The sequence below is a fragment of the Fomitopsis serialis genome, assembly GCF_022376445.1.
Source record: "Fomitopsis serialis strain Sig1Antser10 chromosome Unknown B0H18scaffold_2, whole genome shotgun sequence".
Taxonomy (NCBI): domain Eukaryota; kingdom Fungi; phylum Basidiomycota; class Agaricomycetes; order Polyporales; family Fomitopsidaceae; genus Fomitopsis; species Fomitopsis serialis.
The window spans coordinates 681,638-697,943 of record NW_025954962.1 but is presented as its reverse complement, the minus strand read 5'-3'; the positions used below and the strand labels follow the sequence as shown (position 1 = coordinate 697,943).

At 55.3% G+C, this 16,306-nt stretch overlaps 7 protein-coding genes across 7 annotated transcripts; 6 read left to right on the top strand and 1 right to left on the bottom strand.

Moving 5' to 3' along the window:
- The first annotated feature begins 223 nt into the window (after positions 1-223).
- On the top strand, positions 224-2,095 carry B0H18DRAFT_969834 (glycosyltransferase family 21 protein). The gene is made up of 5 exons (XM_048043636.1): positions 224-392; positions 456-693; positions 743-1,462; positions 1,512-1,708; positions 1,770-2,095. The coding sequence occupies exons 1-4, from the start codon at positions 267-269 to the stop codon at positions 1,706-1,708; spliced, it is 1,281 nt and encodes a 426-aa protein (XP_047900352.1). The 5' UTR covers positions 224-266; the 3' UTR covers positions 1,770-2,095.
- Positions 2,090-6,672, top strand: B0H18DRAFT_969831 (exocyst complex component Sec3-domain-containing protein). Its single transcript, XM_048043635.1, has 18 exons — positions 2,090-2,388; positions 2,439-2,548; positions 2,606-2,780; positions 2,832-3,391; positions 3,418-3,828; positions 3,882-4,007; positions 4,059-4,160; positions 4,209-4,341; positions 4,391-4,455; positions 4,543-4,704; positions 4,757-4,795; positions 4,834-4,858; positions 4,906-5,045; positions 5,094-5,359; positions 5,409-5,538; positions 5,597-5,861; positions 5,911-6,056; positions 6,108-6,672. The coding sequence occupies exons 1-18, from the start codon at positions 2,235-2,237 to the stop codon at positions 6,495-6,497; spliced, it is 3,399 nt and encodes a 1,132-aa protein (XP_047900351.1). The 5' UTR covers positions 2,090-2,234; the 3' UTR covers positions 6,498-6,672.
- A 62-nt stretch (positions 6,673-6,734) lies between these two features.
- On the top strand, positions 6,735-7,531 carry B0H18DRAFT_192276 (uncharacterized protein). The gene is made up of 2 exons (XM_048037044.1): positions 6,735-7,346; positions 7,402-7,531. Exon 1 carries the CDS (start codon positions 6,889-6,891, stop codon positions 7,201-7,203), a length of 315 nt encoding a protein of 104 aa, XP_047900350.1. The 5' UTR covers positions 6,735-6,888; the 3' UTR covers positions 7,204-7,346; positions 7,402-7,531.
- A 31-nt stretch (positions 7,532-7,562) lies between these two features.
- B0H18DRAFT_192191 (uncharacterized protein) lies at positions 7,563-9,173 on the top strand. The gene is made up of 4 exons (XM_048037043.1): positions 7,563-8,033; positions 8,098-8,865; positions 8,917-9,009; positions 9,058-9,173. The coding sequence occupies exons 1-3, from the start codon at positions 7,665-7,667 to the stop codon at positions 8,971-8,973; spliced, it is 1,194 nt and encodes a 397-aa protein (XP_047900349.1). The 5' UTR covers positions 7,563-7,664; the 3' UTR covers positions 8,974-9,009; positions 9,058-9,173.
- On the bottom strand, positions 8,932-11,106 carry B0H18DRAFT_969819 (uncharacterized protein). The gene is made up of 7 exons (XM_048043634.1): positions 10,769-11,106; positions 10,285-10,567; positions 10,174-10,224; positions 9,931-10,115; positions 9,854-9,876; positions 9,711-9,793; positions 8,932-9,658 (listed from the first exon to the last, which is right to left on the bottom strand). Exons 1-7 carry the CDS (start codon positions 10,853-10,855, stop codon positions 9,381-9,383), a joined length of 990 nt encoding a protein of 329 aa, XP_047900348.1. The 5' UTR covers positions 10,856-11,106; the 3' UTR covers positions 8,932-9,380.
- On the top strand, positions 11,107-13,330 carry B0H18DRAFT_969799 (Thiolase, N-terminal domain-containing protein). The gene is made up of 10 exons (XM_048043633.1): positions 11,107-11,222; positions 11,280-11,357; positions 11,401-11,616; positions 11,673-11,703; positions 11,763-12,016; positions 12,076-12,649; positions 12,707-12,717; positions 12,753-12,787; positions 12,897-12,934; positions 13,000-13,330. The coding sequence occupies exons 1-10, from the start codon at positions 11,215-11,217 to the stop codon at positions 13,066-13,068; spliced, it is 1,314 nt and encodes a 437-aa protein (XP_047900347.1). The 5' UTR covers positions 11,107-11,214; the 3' UTR covers positions 13,069-13,330.
- Positions 13,331-13,448: 118 nt separating this feature from the next.
- Positions 13,449-16,270, top strand: B0H18DRAFT_969796 (chondroitin AC/alginate lyase). Its single transcript, XM_048043632.1, has 8 exons — positions 13,449-13,734; positions 13,791-13,938; positions 13,988-14,089; positions 14,125-14,225; positions 14,249-14,256; positions 14,280-14,365; positions 14,416-15,614; positions 15,668-16,270. The coding sequence occupies exons 1-8, from the start codon at positions 13,553-13,555 to the stop codon at positions 16,113-16,115; spliced, it is 2,274 nt and encodes a 757-aa protein (XP_047900346.1). The 5' UTR covers positions 13,449-13,552; the 3' UTR covers positions 16,116-16,270.
- The last annotated feature ends 36 nt before the right edge of the window (positions 16,271-16,306 follow it).

Below are 16,306 nucleotides of genomic sequence, written 5' to 3'. Positions count from 1 at the left end.
AGCTGCTTCCAGGAAGACATAAATACGAAATGACCATGCGCGGTGCCCACGAAAGCAGGCGAGAAGAGGCTGAAGCGAGAGACACGGGCAGTTTGTGGCACGACTCGACGCGACCTCGGTCACACGCCTCCCCCGAGTCGCGTTCGATCGCCTACTGAATCTCGATCGCCCTGTGACCGTGATGGAGGACGCCGACGGCGCCGACAGAGCTCTCCGAGGCGCTTCCACCCCTACGCAGCCTTGCATTGGCCTTGCATGTCCTGCCGATGCCCACCGCAGCCATGAATCCCGCCGGCAGCTACGGTACGCTCAAGCTCTGCCTCGCCTGGGTCAGCGTCGTTTGGTACATTTCCCTCCTGTCCTTGGGTCTCCTTGGCTGTCGTGCTGCGTACGTCTCACCGTATTGTCTCTTCGGAGGCGTGCTGACTATCTCCGGACAGGCGTAGGAGGTATAGGAACCGACGACCGTCTTGCTCGCATCCGCAGATGCGTCTTCCGTGCCTGGTGTATCCATCTTACGACCGCTGAAAGGCCTCGACACGAACTTGTACGAAAACCTGGAATCCACATTTACTCAAGACTATCCGAACTACGAGATCTTCCTCTGCGTGGCAGATGAAAATGATCAAGCTCTTCCCATCGTTCGCGATCTCATGGCGAAGTATCCGAATGTGAACGCTCATCTAATGATAGGTGGGTGCTTTCGCCTTGAGCGCTTAGGAGGCCGCTGACGTTGTCTCAGGCGAAGAGAACGTAGGAGTTAACCCTAAGATCAACAATCTCATGCGTTCTTACCGAGCTGCGGCGAATGATATCCTCTGGGTGCTCGACTCCAATGTCATGGTTGCTTCAGGCACCCTGGCTCACTCAGTGGAAGCCCTCGACGGCCCAGCTGACCTCCCATCGTCGCGCCGACGAATCGCTCTGGTGCACCACGTACCATTCGCTTGGTCAAGCGAGTACGCGCTGGGATCCCACATCGAGGAAGCCTTTCTCAACACAAATCACGCTAAGATGTACGTCGCCATCAACACTGTCGCCATTGACAGCTGCGTCATGGGCAAATCAAACCTCTACCGTCGCTCGGATCTAGAACGCGTGGATGGTTCACTGAAACCCATCGCTGACGCGGCGGAAGGGGGCAGTCAACCAGGGCCGAAGGGTCTTGCTGCGTTCGGCCGCTTCCTCGCTGAAGACAATATGATTGCCGCCGCCCTATGGCACGAGCTCGGGTTGCGGCATGATCTGTCGTGCGACGTAGCAAGGAACGCGGTGGGCAATATGAGTCTGCCTGACTACATATGGCGCCGTGTCCGGTGGATACGGGTTCGGAAGCATATGGTACTTGCCGCAACCTTGCTGGAACCATTCACGGAGGGCGTCATGGCCGGCTGCCTCGCTGCAATAGGCTTACACTACCTATTCGGAACTACTCCTTGGCTATTCCTTCCCCTTCACTTCGGTTGTGGCTAATCGTGGATCTGGATGTGTGCGATTCGCTATCCGGACAGCCTGTACCACTGCGATCTCGGTTGGCGTTCATCGGCGCATGGGCTTTCGGGAGTTGCTGGCCTTTCCAATATGGGCGTTTGCTATTGTCGGAAGCGAAGTGGAGTGGAGGGGCCGGCGGTACCAAGTGTTGAGGAATGGGAGGTCAAGAGGGCACAGAGCGGAGGCAAGGGTCCTCTGGGGTGGTTTGGTATGCTAGCAGTACGTCTAACAGTGGATACGAGCCTTTGGATGTCTCACAATGATTATATATACACCAGGCCTTCTGTGAAGTTGCACCGTTTGAATTTCTCCACTATCCGCCAGTCGTGAGCAGGTACATGGATACGAACAGTAATAATGAGGGTTTGACTCCGGATTTGCGTTTCGTCGATCACTGACTATTGAAATGGTTGTGTTGTAGCGAGCGCATGGCGCAGAAAAGAATACGTTGGTTGCGCGGACTTGGGCACCGCCAAGTACTCGTCCGAGTCGTCATGGCTCTACTACTTACCAAACTAGGTAAACTCCGGGCGTCAAAGCCTTTGGACAATACGCCCAAATAGCACCTCGCCCATCCACGTGAGCTGGTACTCCATATACAGCCTCAGCGTTGCCGGTGATCGAGACATCGAGTACTTGGCGCGGGGTCCTCATCCCATTACGAACGTGATCTAGCCCCGCTCTTGTCTGTTGTCCACTGTGTCAATTCGCGCGGTCTGAGGGCTGCAGGCTCCTCTTGACGGATGTCTGACTACGAGTCGACGCGACAGCGGATCATCTCCTCTGTCTTCACGAAGCTCAATGCGTCTGGCCATCGGGAAGAGTATGTAGCACACCTTAAGATATGGGAGGAGGAGGGAGATGGTGCGAGGAAGTCGAGATACATCATCTTGTCGCGTATGTCTTCACCCGTGCTTCGTCGTGCCGTTCATGACCAGGCAGCTCAGAGTCACCCGATGGCGGATCCATTCATAAGTCCAAGTCCAACCAGAATGGCACCTTCTCTGTCGGAAAAACATGGCGAGTCACAGAGCTCAGAGGCGTTGAAGTAATCAATGTGCGTATCCTATTGCTCCCATGCCTTGCCGCGAGGTAACGCTACTGGCCTTGGTAGCCCATTAACTTCAATATCACCCTGGCGAGAGCCTATCGATGGCAGACGGAGAACCCGAAGGACCAGTTGAACTTCATAGCGGCGCTGATCCAGCTATTTCACACCTCAACACAGGGTTCTTTACCACTCAACATAAAGGGATTCACTTTTCCGGCTGCCGGGGCTGCATCGTCCAGTACGTGATTAGCTCTGCTAGACAATCTTCGCATTTAGTTGAGCATGACAGCGCCAAGACCCCAGCCTCTCGACCTCAGCAATGGCAGGCGAATGGAGCGCGCTCCTACACCACCTAGTGGTATTCCCTTACCACCTGCGTCACCTAGGAGACCTGTCGCGACCGAGCGCACGAACGGACATGCGCGGAACAGTAGCCGTAGCGAACATTTCGACGAATTCCCTCTACCGGCATCACAAACACCGCCGAGAGCACGCCGGTCAGCAACACCTGCCCAGGCGGATTATTCAGACACCTCCTCAACTCGACCTCCGCCGGTAGTTGGCGCTGAACGGCCTGGAACCCCTTCGCGCACACGCCCTGGAACACCCTCATCACAAACTTCAACTATCCCGCCTGCATTACGAGCTGGCGCTCACGCAAGGAAAACGTCGAACGTCGCTTCCACGTCTAGTGCGGGGTCTTCCATGCTGTTGGTTCCTGGTGCCGCACCCTACCGCTCTGCCACTCCCCCAGTTGCAAACGGTGCGTCAAAGCGGTCTGCCCCCCAGGCTCCTCCGATCAGCATACCTGTCAAATATAACGGGAATTACTCAAACGGTTCGCTGAGCGTACCCGATGGACGTCATCCTCTCAGCCATCACCGCTCTCGACATATCCTTCAACACCAGACAACCTTCCTGTGCCCTTGCCCGCCCAAGCTGCGCCCCTCCGAAAGAAGCCTTCGCGGGCTCCAACTATGGATCCTGACACAGGACAGCCGCGTCGCGAGCAGAACGCTCGTGTATCCTTCTATGATCCTGCCAACCAAGCCTCGCTGAACCAGCTGCTGTCAGGCGATGTTGTCATGTACGAGTCCATTGACGACGACGGCGAGAGCAGCCGCGTCATGGAGGATACGACGGCACAGGCCACACTGGACAGCATGGAGGAAATGTTGGAGGGCTATGAGTGGGCAACTGACGACATCATGGGTAGAAGGTCGATGACAGGCGCGGCTGACCGGATGGAGGCACGACTACTGGATGAGCTAATGGCACTAGACAAGGTGCGGCGACGGTCTGGTGTGCAGTCGTTGTACTCACGTTATGTCGCCTCAAGGCAAACATACACTCGTTTATCGAGTCTGACGACCGAGTGAACATCGTTTTGAAGTTCCTCGACGATTCAATCTCAGAACTCGATAACATGGACAGTGTGATATCCTCGTATAAGATTCATTTGAATGTAGGTGCCAAGCCTTCGTTCGCTCTCACGGAAGTTATCATGCTACTTCAGGCTGTCAACGAAGATATCGGCTACATCCAGTCCCAGAATCGCGGTCTACAGGTGCAGATTCAGAATCAACGAGCGCTCATGGACGAGCTCGAAGAGCTTCTAGTGCGTCTTTCATAGGTCGGCTCCGAATAGTTGCTTACATCCAAACAGCAAACCGTCCATGTGGACAAGGAAGCCCTGCTTGCGCTGACACAGGAATCGCTAGAGAAGCCAGCGAGCATCCAGCGACTGGAGGGTGCGGCGACTGAACTGTACAAAGCCCTACAAGCGAGCAAGGACCGCGGTAAGTGATCCAGCTTGAGACGACTTGACGCACGTTAACATCTGTATAGACATGGCGGCTACATTTGAACGGCTCGATGAATACAGGACACACAATTCACACTTCTGCAAGCGTGTCCTGGAATACTGACCTTCATGATTACTGCTCAGGTGAGAGTATCAGATTGAGCTGTGTTCAGCCGCGCTCATAACTTCCTGACAGGCTAAAATACTGGTGGGCGATACTGATGGTGTGGTGAAAACTCCACAAGGCAGACCATCCCTGATGAACCACCGGACTATGGAAATCTATCTCGGTCGGTACAGCGGCCTGCTACTGTATCTCAAGGATATGGACGAGGGCGTGTACGCGAAGCTCTGTGCTGTACGTCGTCCTATTCAATGTTTGCGCCCGCTCATTGAGGTCTCTTATGAAGGCCTATTTCGCGGCCGCAAGCGGTCTCCATAGCACACAAGTGCGAGCACTATTAAGCGCCTGTAGTGCTATGGTCAGGAGACTGTGGACGACGACGCCGAAGGTATGCATGGGTGATCCATTGTGACAGTTTCGTTTACCGTAGACTAGGATTCGGCGGGGTTACACCGACGACGACGACTGCGAAGGCTACATCCGGTTTACGCAGAGCAGGAACGATCGCACGATCTCCTTTGGAAGGACGCAGAGGGAAGAAAGACCGATTAGATGGCGATTTGACGGCGGCCGATGTAAGTTGCTCTTACACGGTACAAACATTGGGATTGACAGTACGCAAGGCTTTGTCCCTTGTTCTTGAAGAGATCGCATCCGCCATCTACCGTGAAGCAGACTTCATCGCCGACTTCTTGCAGATCAATGATGCAGGCCTCACGTTTGCTGACTACATGGGTCTGGAGAACTATTTCCGTCGGCAAGCTGCGAGATTCGCTGGTCTCAGTCAATCAACTCTCAAGCTCGTCCGCGGTGCCCTGGACTTGATCTTTGGATTCCTACCCACAGAGCTGAAGGTGTGGTTGGATGGTGCCATGAGCAAAGACAGTCTGTATGTTGACTCATGCACTCTGGTGTCCATCCATCTGACATGATACCAGGCAAATCGTAGGCATCATCGTGGCTTTGGAGAGGTTCTTGGGCGACGCCGAAGAGCGCGGGAATACATTCGTGCTCAACCTACTCGAGAAACAGCATGTCCGTCTCAAAGGTCTTTTTGAACGCCGAGTGGTAAGCTGTGTGTATCCATGCTATTGGTGGAGATCAACTGAATGGCCGTGCATCTCAGGGCGAGCAAATCAAGACGATAGAAGACATGAAGCTCACGAGCAAGAAACGCAACGGAGTCGCCCCTTTCATCAAATATTTCCCTATCTACATCGGGCGCGTCGAGACACAGCTTATCGGTGCAGATACTCTTGAGATCCGCCAAACCGTGGATCAGGCCTACGACAAGATCGTGCAGTCTATGTTCGATGCGCTCAAGCAGATGGCGAAGATGGACGGAGAAGGGGAGGACAAGGGTCAGCTCAATTACCATGTCATCCTCATAGGTACGCTGCCACGACACGTATAAGTGAAACATGCTAAGTGATGCGCCAGAGAACATGCACTACTTCGTTGCCGAGGTCGCCCAGCTTCAACTAGGTTCTGTTGCGACGTTTTTGAAACGAGCAGAGGCTATCTACGAAGAGAACTTGAACGCTTACGTGAAGATTGTGCTGAGGCGGCCGTTCTTCAAACTCATCGTAGGATGTCATACAGCGACGGACCGAACAGTTTACTGATTATCTCGACAGGATTACTTCGAAGGCATCGAGCGGGTCCTCAAGACGACAGCACCGTCGGAGGTTCCTTCCAACAGCAGCTACTCCAAGTCAGCGCTGAAGAAGGTAGTCAAAGAATACAACGCAAAGGACGTGCGGAAACACATCGACTCTCTCTTCAAGAGAGTCGAGAAACACTTCACGGAAGCCTCAGAGAAGGCTACGTCGGAAGACGTCAGCACAGGGATCGCCTCAGGGACTGTGATGGTTGGCGTATGGAAGGCGTGCGAAGACGAGTTGCTCAGGATCACGGACTTGTTCGTGAAGAGGATTGACCAATGCTACAAGGACATGAGCGTCGGTCTGGAGTACACTTCCGCCGATGTTCAGGCTGCCTTTAAGAGACATCGTGTGGCGGCTTAACTATCTATTTGATGTATTTATGTGAGATGTACCTGCTAGTGACGTATTGAGCAAGTTGTGACTTCAATGTCAATCAGGACGCACGCCTTGGTTGTTGCTTGGTAGTGCGCTGTGATACACTTACTTATGTTGACTGTCAATTGACTGTGCATGCAATGAATATTCGAATTCCCACTGCTGCTGGGCGCTTATCGTAGCCGCGTCGAATCATCTTGGGCGCTCTCTGCGCCATCTCTGCGCGTTACCGCGTTCATGGCGAGGCTGAACGAGCAGATTCTTGATCTGGGTCCCCTCTGATTGTTTGAATAGATCTAAGGGCTTCTTGCACCACTGCCAGTCTGTCTCGGGGCCTCCTGTTCAGCCACTTCTTCATAGTATCTCAGTTACGACTATGCCGCCACACTCTGCATCTGAGGATGCAAGCAACACTTCCACTGATTCCGACTCGTCGCTCTCTGATGACCCAGACATGTGGAAGGCGATAGAGATTCTCGCCGAACGGGGCAACCGCTATAAAGTGAATTGGGTCGGCGATGATCCCGCCACTGGCAAACCTTGGCCTCCCAGTTGGGTCAACAAGGAGGATTGTACCCGCGGACTCGTAAGGGGATGGGAGCGAAAGAAAGCGACAAAGAAGAGAAAGAGAAGACCAGATAGTAAACCATGTGCTATACCTCTGCCCTCCTGCCCTGCTGTGCAGTACTGAACGCGTGTATTGGCAGTCCGTGCAAGACCCGCATCTGCCAGACGCTCAAAGCGATTGACTGCAACACGCTCGATCTCTGTTGCTAGCGCAAAATGGTGGCCAATCACTGACCAAAGTCGCGACGTCGACTTCTGGTGCATCCCGTACGAGAGTCCCTGTTGCTTGTTCACGTGGGTGGTACTCATTCAACACCTCTAGGCCTGCTTGACTCTAGCCACGGGTCCCCCAGTGTCGATGACGGTCCTCCTCGCAAGAAGTCCAAGACAATCGTAGAAGTTGTGATACCACTCAGGAAGCGAGACGGGTGAGAGCCAATCACAGTGTGAAATACTGACATTGACCAGGCTTGAAGCGTCTCGCATTCACAAGCGAGTAGCGTGCATCCCGAGTTAGGTGAACCCGACTCGCCGGAGCATGGGCCTAATGACATAGACGGTGGCGAGTTCCCGCGGCATGGGCCTATGTCGCTAGAGGGTGGCGAATCCCCACAGCATGGGCCTAGCGACATTGAGGTTGGCGAGCTTCCACAGCATGAGAGCATGGTCCCAGAGACGCAGTCGCATGACGAATCTATCATCTCTCGCCCTACAACACCGGAACGCCCTGATCTGGAACCACCAAGAGTGCTCAGGAGTGGCTCTTCAGTCATATCGCGCATGAAACGTCGGATTGGTGGCTCTGCTAACGACAGGGCATCATCCGACGCAATGCTGCCTGCTTTGTCATGGGAGGGAAGTCAACAATCCGCTGGTGACCCGCCTATGACAATATTCGAGGACTATCCGCTCACAACATCAACACAACAAGCCGATTTTGACAGCCAGTCGTTGGTACGACCACACTATTCATCTATAACATCCTAGATGGGACTGACGATTACTTCCTCAGGAGCAGTCTGTCGCGCTCACGCAGAACAAGGAGCTCATGCAAGAGCTGCAGGAAGCCCGGGCTCGGTTGCAGGAACTGGAGCAGACGCTCTCAGCGAAGAGCGTCGAGAACATCCAGCTCCAGACGGAGAACGAGGATCTATCGGCCGCCCTTGGGGCTGCAAACAGCACTGTCGAGGAGTGTCGCCGTGTCAATAGCCTCTTAGAGGACGAAATAGAGGTCCTGAAGCAAGCACACTTCAGTGCGCAGCTCGAATGGGAGAAGCGAGTGCAAGAGCAAGATGCAACGATCTCTAGTTTGCGAGCAGCGAAACAGGAAGCCGACTTAGACAGGGACCTCTTCAAGGATAACTATGGCCACGCCTCTTCGTTTGCCTCCGAGATGCAGGGCAAGAAGGAAGAGCTGGAGGCCGAGCTGACCACCGTCAAGAGTCAGCTTTCCAGCGGACTACCCATGCTGAAAGGTATGTACGAAGAGCGCATCAAGCGCCTAGAAGAGGAGGTGGAGAAGTGGCGAACCCTCTGCCACATTCTCACCGAGAAAGATGAGAGGACGGACGACGACATGCGTCGACGCGCTGCGGAGGAGCCAGAACTCAGGGAGGAGATTCGGAGGCTCAAGCTAGAGCTCACAGAGTTACGGGCAGCTAAGCTGACCTCTGTACCTCTAGCGGACGAATCTACTCCCGAACTGGAACCCGATACGTACTATGTTTGTCAATTTGTGGATGTTCCCCGGGCAAGCATGTGCCATGCAACCTTCGAGTCGCCCAAGGTATGTGATCCTACACTATACACCTAGCCGTGCCCTGAATGCAGTCTGCAGGACGTCGAGGATCATGCGTTCCGCGAGCATTATCAAGAGCTGCTTGGCCTGATCTAATACGGCCTATCAGCCTGCAAGTTTCGTTCATTTGGCGTGAGTGCGACGGAATACCCTCGTCAGTCCTACTGAAACAGAGTTCAGAGATATCACGTTCGAGGTCAAGGTTACTAGTGATTGGATATGACACAACAGACTGTACTCAACATGCACGGACATACATCTCTATCGCAATGTTATGTTGTATGCCTCGGAGGCAGAGGAACGAATGGCTATCACTGCACACAATTTTGACATTGTCCGACAATACCTCGTCTGGGCGGCAAACAGACTGCTCGTGTTAGTATAAATATGAACTGCACCGTGAGGCTCATCTCCTTCGACGTACTGAGATGTGCGGTCGCATGAGCAATGCCCCCAACTATGATACGTGTCAAGTCTGTATACCCTCATTGTGCCGCGGCGGTTCATTGGTCCACGAGCTCATGCAGCCCGAACAGCTGCACGGTGTTCTTCCACACTTTCTCCGTCACCTTCTCGAACGGAACTCCTTCGTTCAGCCTATGCATCACCCACGCCGCAGCACCGGTCGCGCACGGCTCGTTGCGCCCCTTCACCGCTTTCCCGTACACAAAGCTTTCTGGCTTCGTCGCCGGCGGGAAGTATAACGCGTTCAGAGATGGAGGGAGGGAGGTGAGGTGTTGCTTCGAGGCATGTGTCGATGTCATCGAGCACCAGGGTGCGTCTGTGGGTTGTGGGTTATTAGCCTGTGAGGAGAGGGGCAGCAGTGCGCCGACCTGTCTCGAGCATAAGTCTGTCTGGTCGGATCGTTTTAGACGCTGCGAGGTTGTCTGCTGTTTTGAAGGAACAGCCGTTCACGCTGGCAGACGGACATTAGATATCGCGTGCAGACTGCTCATCTCAGTATGCAATAACGCACCCTATATGGAACCCCATGTTCATCTCCGGGGCGTTTTCTATTCAGCTTGCAGCATATTGACAAGGGTAGGGACTCACCAGTTCTGCGATCTCTTCTGCTGATCCTGTGAAACTATGTACGACCCCACCGTTCGCGCCGACTCCCCTGCCCCCGTCTTCGCCGAACCCCTCTTCTCGGAGGATCCGCACGAAGTCTGCGTGTGCTGCTCGGGAGTGGAGGAACAGTGGGAGGTGGTATTTCTTCGCAAGAGCGAGTTGAGAGCCTGAGGATGTGATTCCAATGATCAGGACCGACGGACCATTCTCGTACTGCGTACGCACGGAAATGTCTCTGCTGGACGTCTGGGGTAGCGAAGTGCGTCCGGTCATAGTCTGCCACCACGTATTGCGTTCAGCAGTTTAGGTGGGAACATTCAACACTGTCAGACGCACCCAGACCACATTCTCCGACAGCCACGACTCTGCCTTTCCCTTTCAAGTTTTGTGCAATGAGCTGGTCCAGTGCGGCCAAATACGCGTCCGGCCCGCCCTTGAAGCTCTCAAATTGCTTGGAGCGCGTAGGGTGGCAGCCAACGGTGGCGTAGAATCCCAGCTGCTTCGCGAGCTCGAGGGCCTCTCTGGACTCGTGCAGACTGCCACCGGTGATGATCATAGATTTCACTCCGGCGGCGCGCGAGCGTTCGAGCATAGCTTCGAGATCGTCTGTGTTCCGCGTCTGTGATGCTCGTGCGTTGTCATGAAATGGGAGACTTACCATCGTGTTTACGTTTTCCATGATGGTATCCTCTGAATACGGGATCCGTGAGGTTGACTGCGAGCGCTGTTTAACCACTGTAATCATGGATAGCCTGGAGGTGATAGCGCACCACCAATGTCTGTATTTCACGAGTCAGCACGACAGTTTCAGTACTCTTACTGTGTCGCTAGAGCCGATCGCACCAATGAACCTAAAGTTGCCCTTCACTTCAGTATCTGGTCTGGCGGCAATGACGGTGACGGGCATGTTGAGTGAGCTGCGAGTGTGTAGTATGCGTTGACTAGGTATGCGGGAATTCGACAGGCCCTTCGACGTCGCTGAAAGCGTACAATGCCAGTGCAGATGGAAAGGTATGGATTTGCGCCGTATATGAAGCAATATGCTCATGCGCTCGAGGCTGTGGACCACCCGAGGGAGCTGTGGATGCGGGGGTGGCTGAAGCCGATCGCGACGCGCATCGCGGCGATCTCACAAGCGCCCACTGCTCTTCGATAGCTTCGACCACTGCAGTCCGACCGTCGTGTCCTCACGCGTCCAGAAGACTATGTATGTCCTTGCGGCGGGTCGTCTCTGCGACTCTGCGATATTGACCTTGGCGCGCCGAGATGCGGAGGTGTTGATCTTCTGACTTGCTCTGCCGTTGTGACCCGGTATCACATGAGTCTGAGAGCATTCACACATGCGGGGGACTTGTCGTCTGTGTCCTGTGTCCATTCGGGAACACAATCATCCCCGACCTCGACGGCCAGTCCGACGCTAGCTTCTCTTTTCCCTGTACTCTCTGTACAAAGGCCTCTGAGTCCATCACTTCCACTAGTCTACCCTTCACTTGACACCCTCACGTCCGCCATGGCTATGGATCGCGTAAAGCAGTTGGTGTCGCACATGTCAGGGTCGTCCAAGGGCGTCGCTGCCCTGGAGCGCAAGAGTCCTGAGGACGTGGTCGTCACCATGGCCATTCGCTCTCCGCTGTGCAAGGCGAAGGGCGGAGGGTTTATGTACACCAAGTGCGTTGGCAGCTAGGACTAGACTTGTACTCGACTAACGAGCTTATCTGCTTCAGGAGCGACGAGCTCCTGACGGAAATGTTCAAGGTACGCGCATCGCGTCTTCGTGTCATGGTCAGCGCCGTTGACACTCGAATGATGTGTAGAAAGTTGTGGTACTTTCAAAGGTCGATCCTAAGCTAATTGGAGACATCGCCGTTGGTACTGTTCTTTCGCCCGCCGCTACCTACCAAGCCCGGTGTGCCGCCCTGGTTGCTGGCATTCCCGATTCCGTTCCCATCCAGACGCTTAACCGCTTCTGCTCGTCCGGCCTCATGGCCGTGACTGACATCTCGAACAAGATACGTGCTGGTCAGATTGAGGTTGGTCTGGCCATTGGCTTCGAGAGCATGTCACAAAAGTGCGCACGCCGATATTCGGAACAGGGGTCATAGCTGGACTGACAGATGAACTTGTCAGCCCGGATAACGGGGCGCCTGCATACAGCGACGCGGTTAATGCGCACACTGCAGCGTACGAAGCGACACTGCCTATGGGCTGGACGTCCGAGAACGTCGCTGGTGACTTTGGCATCTCGCGCGACGCCATGGACGAGTGGGCTGCAATATCATTCCAGCGAGCCGAAAAGGCAGACAAGGCGGGCTACTTCGAAAAGGAGATCGTGCCCTTCACCGTATACGACAAGCCGGATCCCGAGACGGGCAAGCGTGAAGCGAAAGTGGTGGCGAAGGACGACGGGATTAGGCCGGGGACGACGAAGGAGAAGCTTCAGAAGATTCGCGCGGCGTTCCCGCAGTGGAAGCCGTCCCAGACGACGGGCGGGAATGCGAGTCAGATCACCGACGGTGCGGCAGCGGTGATGCTCATGACGAGGAGGAAGGCGGAAGAGCTAGGGTTGCCGATTGTGGCGAAGCACATTACGACCGCAGTGACCGGCCTGGCACCGCGTGTGATGGGCATCGGGCCGTCTATAGCTATCCCCATGGCGCTCGCGCAGGCTGGCATAACGAAGGAGGATGTTGACCTATTTGAGGCGAGTGGTCCTCTCTACGTGCGAGATGTGGTCAGATGTCTGACGTTGATGGGTTAGGTGAACGAGGCGTTCGCTTCAATGATAGTATATTGCATTCAGAAAGTGGGCTTGATCCCGAGAAAGTCAACGTGAACGGTGGTGCGATCGCGCTGGGACACCCTCTAGATGAGTAGCTTCGCGCGCTCCGCATCGGACGGGCTGCTGATTCTGTTCGCGTACTCACGCTGTACTGGCGCGCGACAAATAGCGACAGGCCTGAACGAACTCTCGAGGAGAAAAGGCAAGGTGAGTGGCTCAGCGTTTCATCTGTGGATGCGCGTTGGGCATGCGGGCTTATGGCGGCCGCGCAGATTCTGGTGACCTCGATGTGTATTGGAACCGGCATGGGTGCCGCAGGCGTGTTTGTCGGCGAGCAGTAAGTAGTGATGGTGGAGTTTCGCCCAGCCCTTGACGACATCTGCATGCATGTATCCACCTGTGTATTTCTGGATTCGAGCGTCCCCGGAGTTCCGAGCGGTTTTGCGATGAAGTTTATCTCAACATGTTGCGAGTTTGCCACTGCCATGAAGCCTTTCTCATGTTGCAGCCGATTGTGTACCGAATTACGACAGCTGGTGCAGCGCTGCAAGTGCGGCCATGCCCACCCAGATCAGAGTGGTATCACACGAGAATGAGGGCGAGGAGAGGCGTGTGCTGGGCTCGGAGGGAGCTGGCCGGTGGCCGAGAATAGACATGCCGAGCGGAAGCTGCCGGCGCCTGTTGAGAAATTGGTGGGTCCCGTGGCGGGCTTGGTATACAACCACATCCATCTCCCGGTCTCTGCTCCCCGTCGCGACTCGAGTCCGCCCCCTTTGCAGTCCCCACTGCTTGTCCTTCCTTTGTCTTCATCCTTCGCTCCCCGCCATGGCGTACCAGTACTCCCAGGCGGCGGAAAGCACCAACCATCTCAACTCCCACACCCCGTTGTCTCAACCCACCACACCCTACGGCTCAGGCGACCCCTACTATAATGAGTCCTCCGGCTACATCGCTCCCCCGCAGGGTGGTGCTAGGAAGGGCGGTACCAGCAACTGGATAAATTCGGCGTACCCGTCGCTGTCATTGTGATCATTGCTGCCGTTCTTGGCGGCGTCCTCGGTAGTCGTGCTCACAAGTCGTCGTCATCTGCATCGGCGGCGGCGGTCACCGGCGCTGCAGCTGCGAGCTCCGCTGCCAGTGCAAAGGAGGCCGTTGGTGTATTCGCGACTGGCACGGATAGTTTGTACATGCTTCCTCTTTACCCTTCGACGGTACGTCAAGACTTGCCTCTGCTTCGGAGCTTCTCCTGATAAGCAGCAGACCAATTCTGCAGCCTTCTCCTCGCCCACGTTCCAGGCGCAGGCGTCCGGTGTCAGCTGGCCCACCGAGACTTGGGTGCCTTCCAACCCGTCTCCGACTCAAGTACGCCCTGATCGCCCCGCCTTATCGCACCCCAGTACAAGTGGGACGCCCTTCAGACGCTCATCCCGAACGAGCCGTACTTGAAGCACTGGAACGACTCGATCTTCGGCAATGCTACCGACTACTACAACCGCCTGTCGTCCCGTACATCCTGGACAGTGGCAACGGTATCCTCGATCCCGCTCGTCAGATCAAGATGAGATCAAGGCGTTCTCGTATGCCTACCGCATGACGAACAACACCAAATGGGTTGACAGGGCATACAAGGAGTTGCAGGTATGTTATATGTCGATATAGAGGTTGTCTGAGCGCTCATTGCGTCGTAGAACGCCGCCGGCAATTTGACGGGCAGCTCGTTTGGACCTGACGACGCTACTCGGTGGAACCCAATTCACTTCCTCGACACTGCAGAGTTGACCAACGCGTTCGCGATTGCGTACGACTGGATGTACGATGCCTGGACCGATGAGCAGAAGTCCCAAATCATGTGGACCCTGCTCAATTACGGTCTCGACGCCGGCATGTCCGCTTACGCCACGGGCGACCCGCAGTACTACGGGTGGTGGACGAACTACACGCAGGGCAACTGGAATTGTGTGTGCAATGGCGGCTTGACGTTGGGTGCGCTCGCAATCCTGGGCGATGATCCCACTGGTACCGCAGAAGCAATTCTGGGCTATACCGTCCCCAACGCACTTCTCAACTGCGCTCAGGCTGTCTCCTCTGATGGGACCTGGCAAGAGACCCCCAACTACTGGTACTTCGGTGTGACCGGTAACGCAGAGATGGTCTCAGCTTTGATGACCGCTACTGGCTCCGATTTCGGCATGCTCACCACGAACCCTGGCTTCGAACTCACCGGTCAATTCCACATGCATGTCACCGGCCCTGCGTCGATGTTCGAGTGGGGTGACAATGGTGTCAACCTGTACTCCACGACCGCTAACGCCATGCTCTTCTACGGTGATGTCTACAACCACCCGGAGTATCAACTGTTCCAGCGCGACCAACACGACGCTGCCGAGCCCTGGAGTATGTTCTGGTACAACCCCGCTGTCTCAGGTGCATTCTGGGATGGTCTGCCCCTGGATGCGTTCTTCACCAACCACACCGATCAGTGGGCGTCGATGCGCTCCAGCTGGACGGACGAGGACGCTCTCTACATCGGGATGAAGGCGGGTACCCTCCAGGGCCACCAGACACACAACGACCTCGACTGTGGTGATTTCGTGCTCGACGCGCTCGGCACGCGGTGGGCTGGTGAGCTCGGAGATGAGAACTACCTCGTCACCGGGTACTTCAGCAACGACTTGCAAGACAGTCAGCGCTGGCTGTACTACCGCAAGCGCACAGAGGGTCAAAACGCCATCGTCGTAGGCGCTGCCAACCAACTTGTCACTGCGCAGCCGACGATCACCAATGGCACAGATGGTGTCACGCAGACGGGCGGAACTACTGTCTTCGACGTCCCAGATGGCTCGACGGCGTTTTTCACGGCTGATCTCACGAGTGCTTATGCCAACGTGTAAGTGATGTGGCGTGTCCATCGCATGTTTCTTGCTGACATTAGATTCTCAGGACGACGTACCAGCGTGGTATCCGCATGCTCAACAGCAGGAAGCAGGTGCTGCTGCAGGACGACATCACGGCGTCGGCGGGCATTCAATGGCGTATGCACACAAATGCGACTGTGACCAAGAACTCGAATGGCTTCACGCTGCAGATCGGCAACGAGAAGCTCGAAATGACGATTGTCAGTCCGTCGACTGGTTACACGCTGAGCACTCAGACTCCCGCTGGGCCTCTTAGCACGGATCCTCCTCTGCCTTCGGGCCAGGCGGACCTGCCGAACACTGGCGTGACAGTCATCATGATCGACCTCCCGGCAGGCCAGTACAGCTTGCAGATATTGTTCAGCCCGCAGTGGCCGGACATGTCGTCGAGCGACTACACGACGTCGCCGCCGTCGGTGTCGGTGTCGGACTGGACCTTGTCGAGCCACGGCGAGAAGGGGGCGAGCAATTGATGGACAGGGACCTAGTTATTACCTCGAGCACTCGTGTAGGACCCTCATGACAGTGATGGACGATGAATTTTTTACCATAATGTGTAGCGGTTTTAGTTCTTTACACTCTACTGGACGGTGTGTCGTCTGAATCGCATATATACCTCCCTGCCTGCTGAGTGCTGATTGTGATGCGGCGTGAGTGAGGCCGG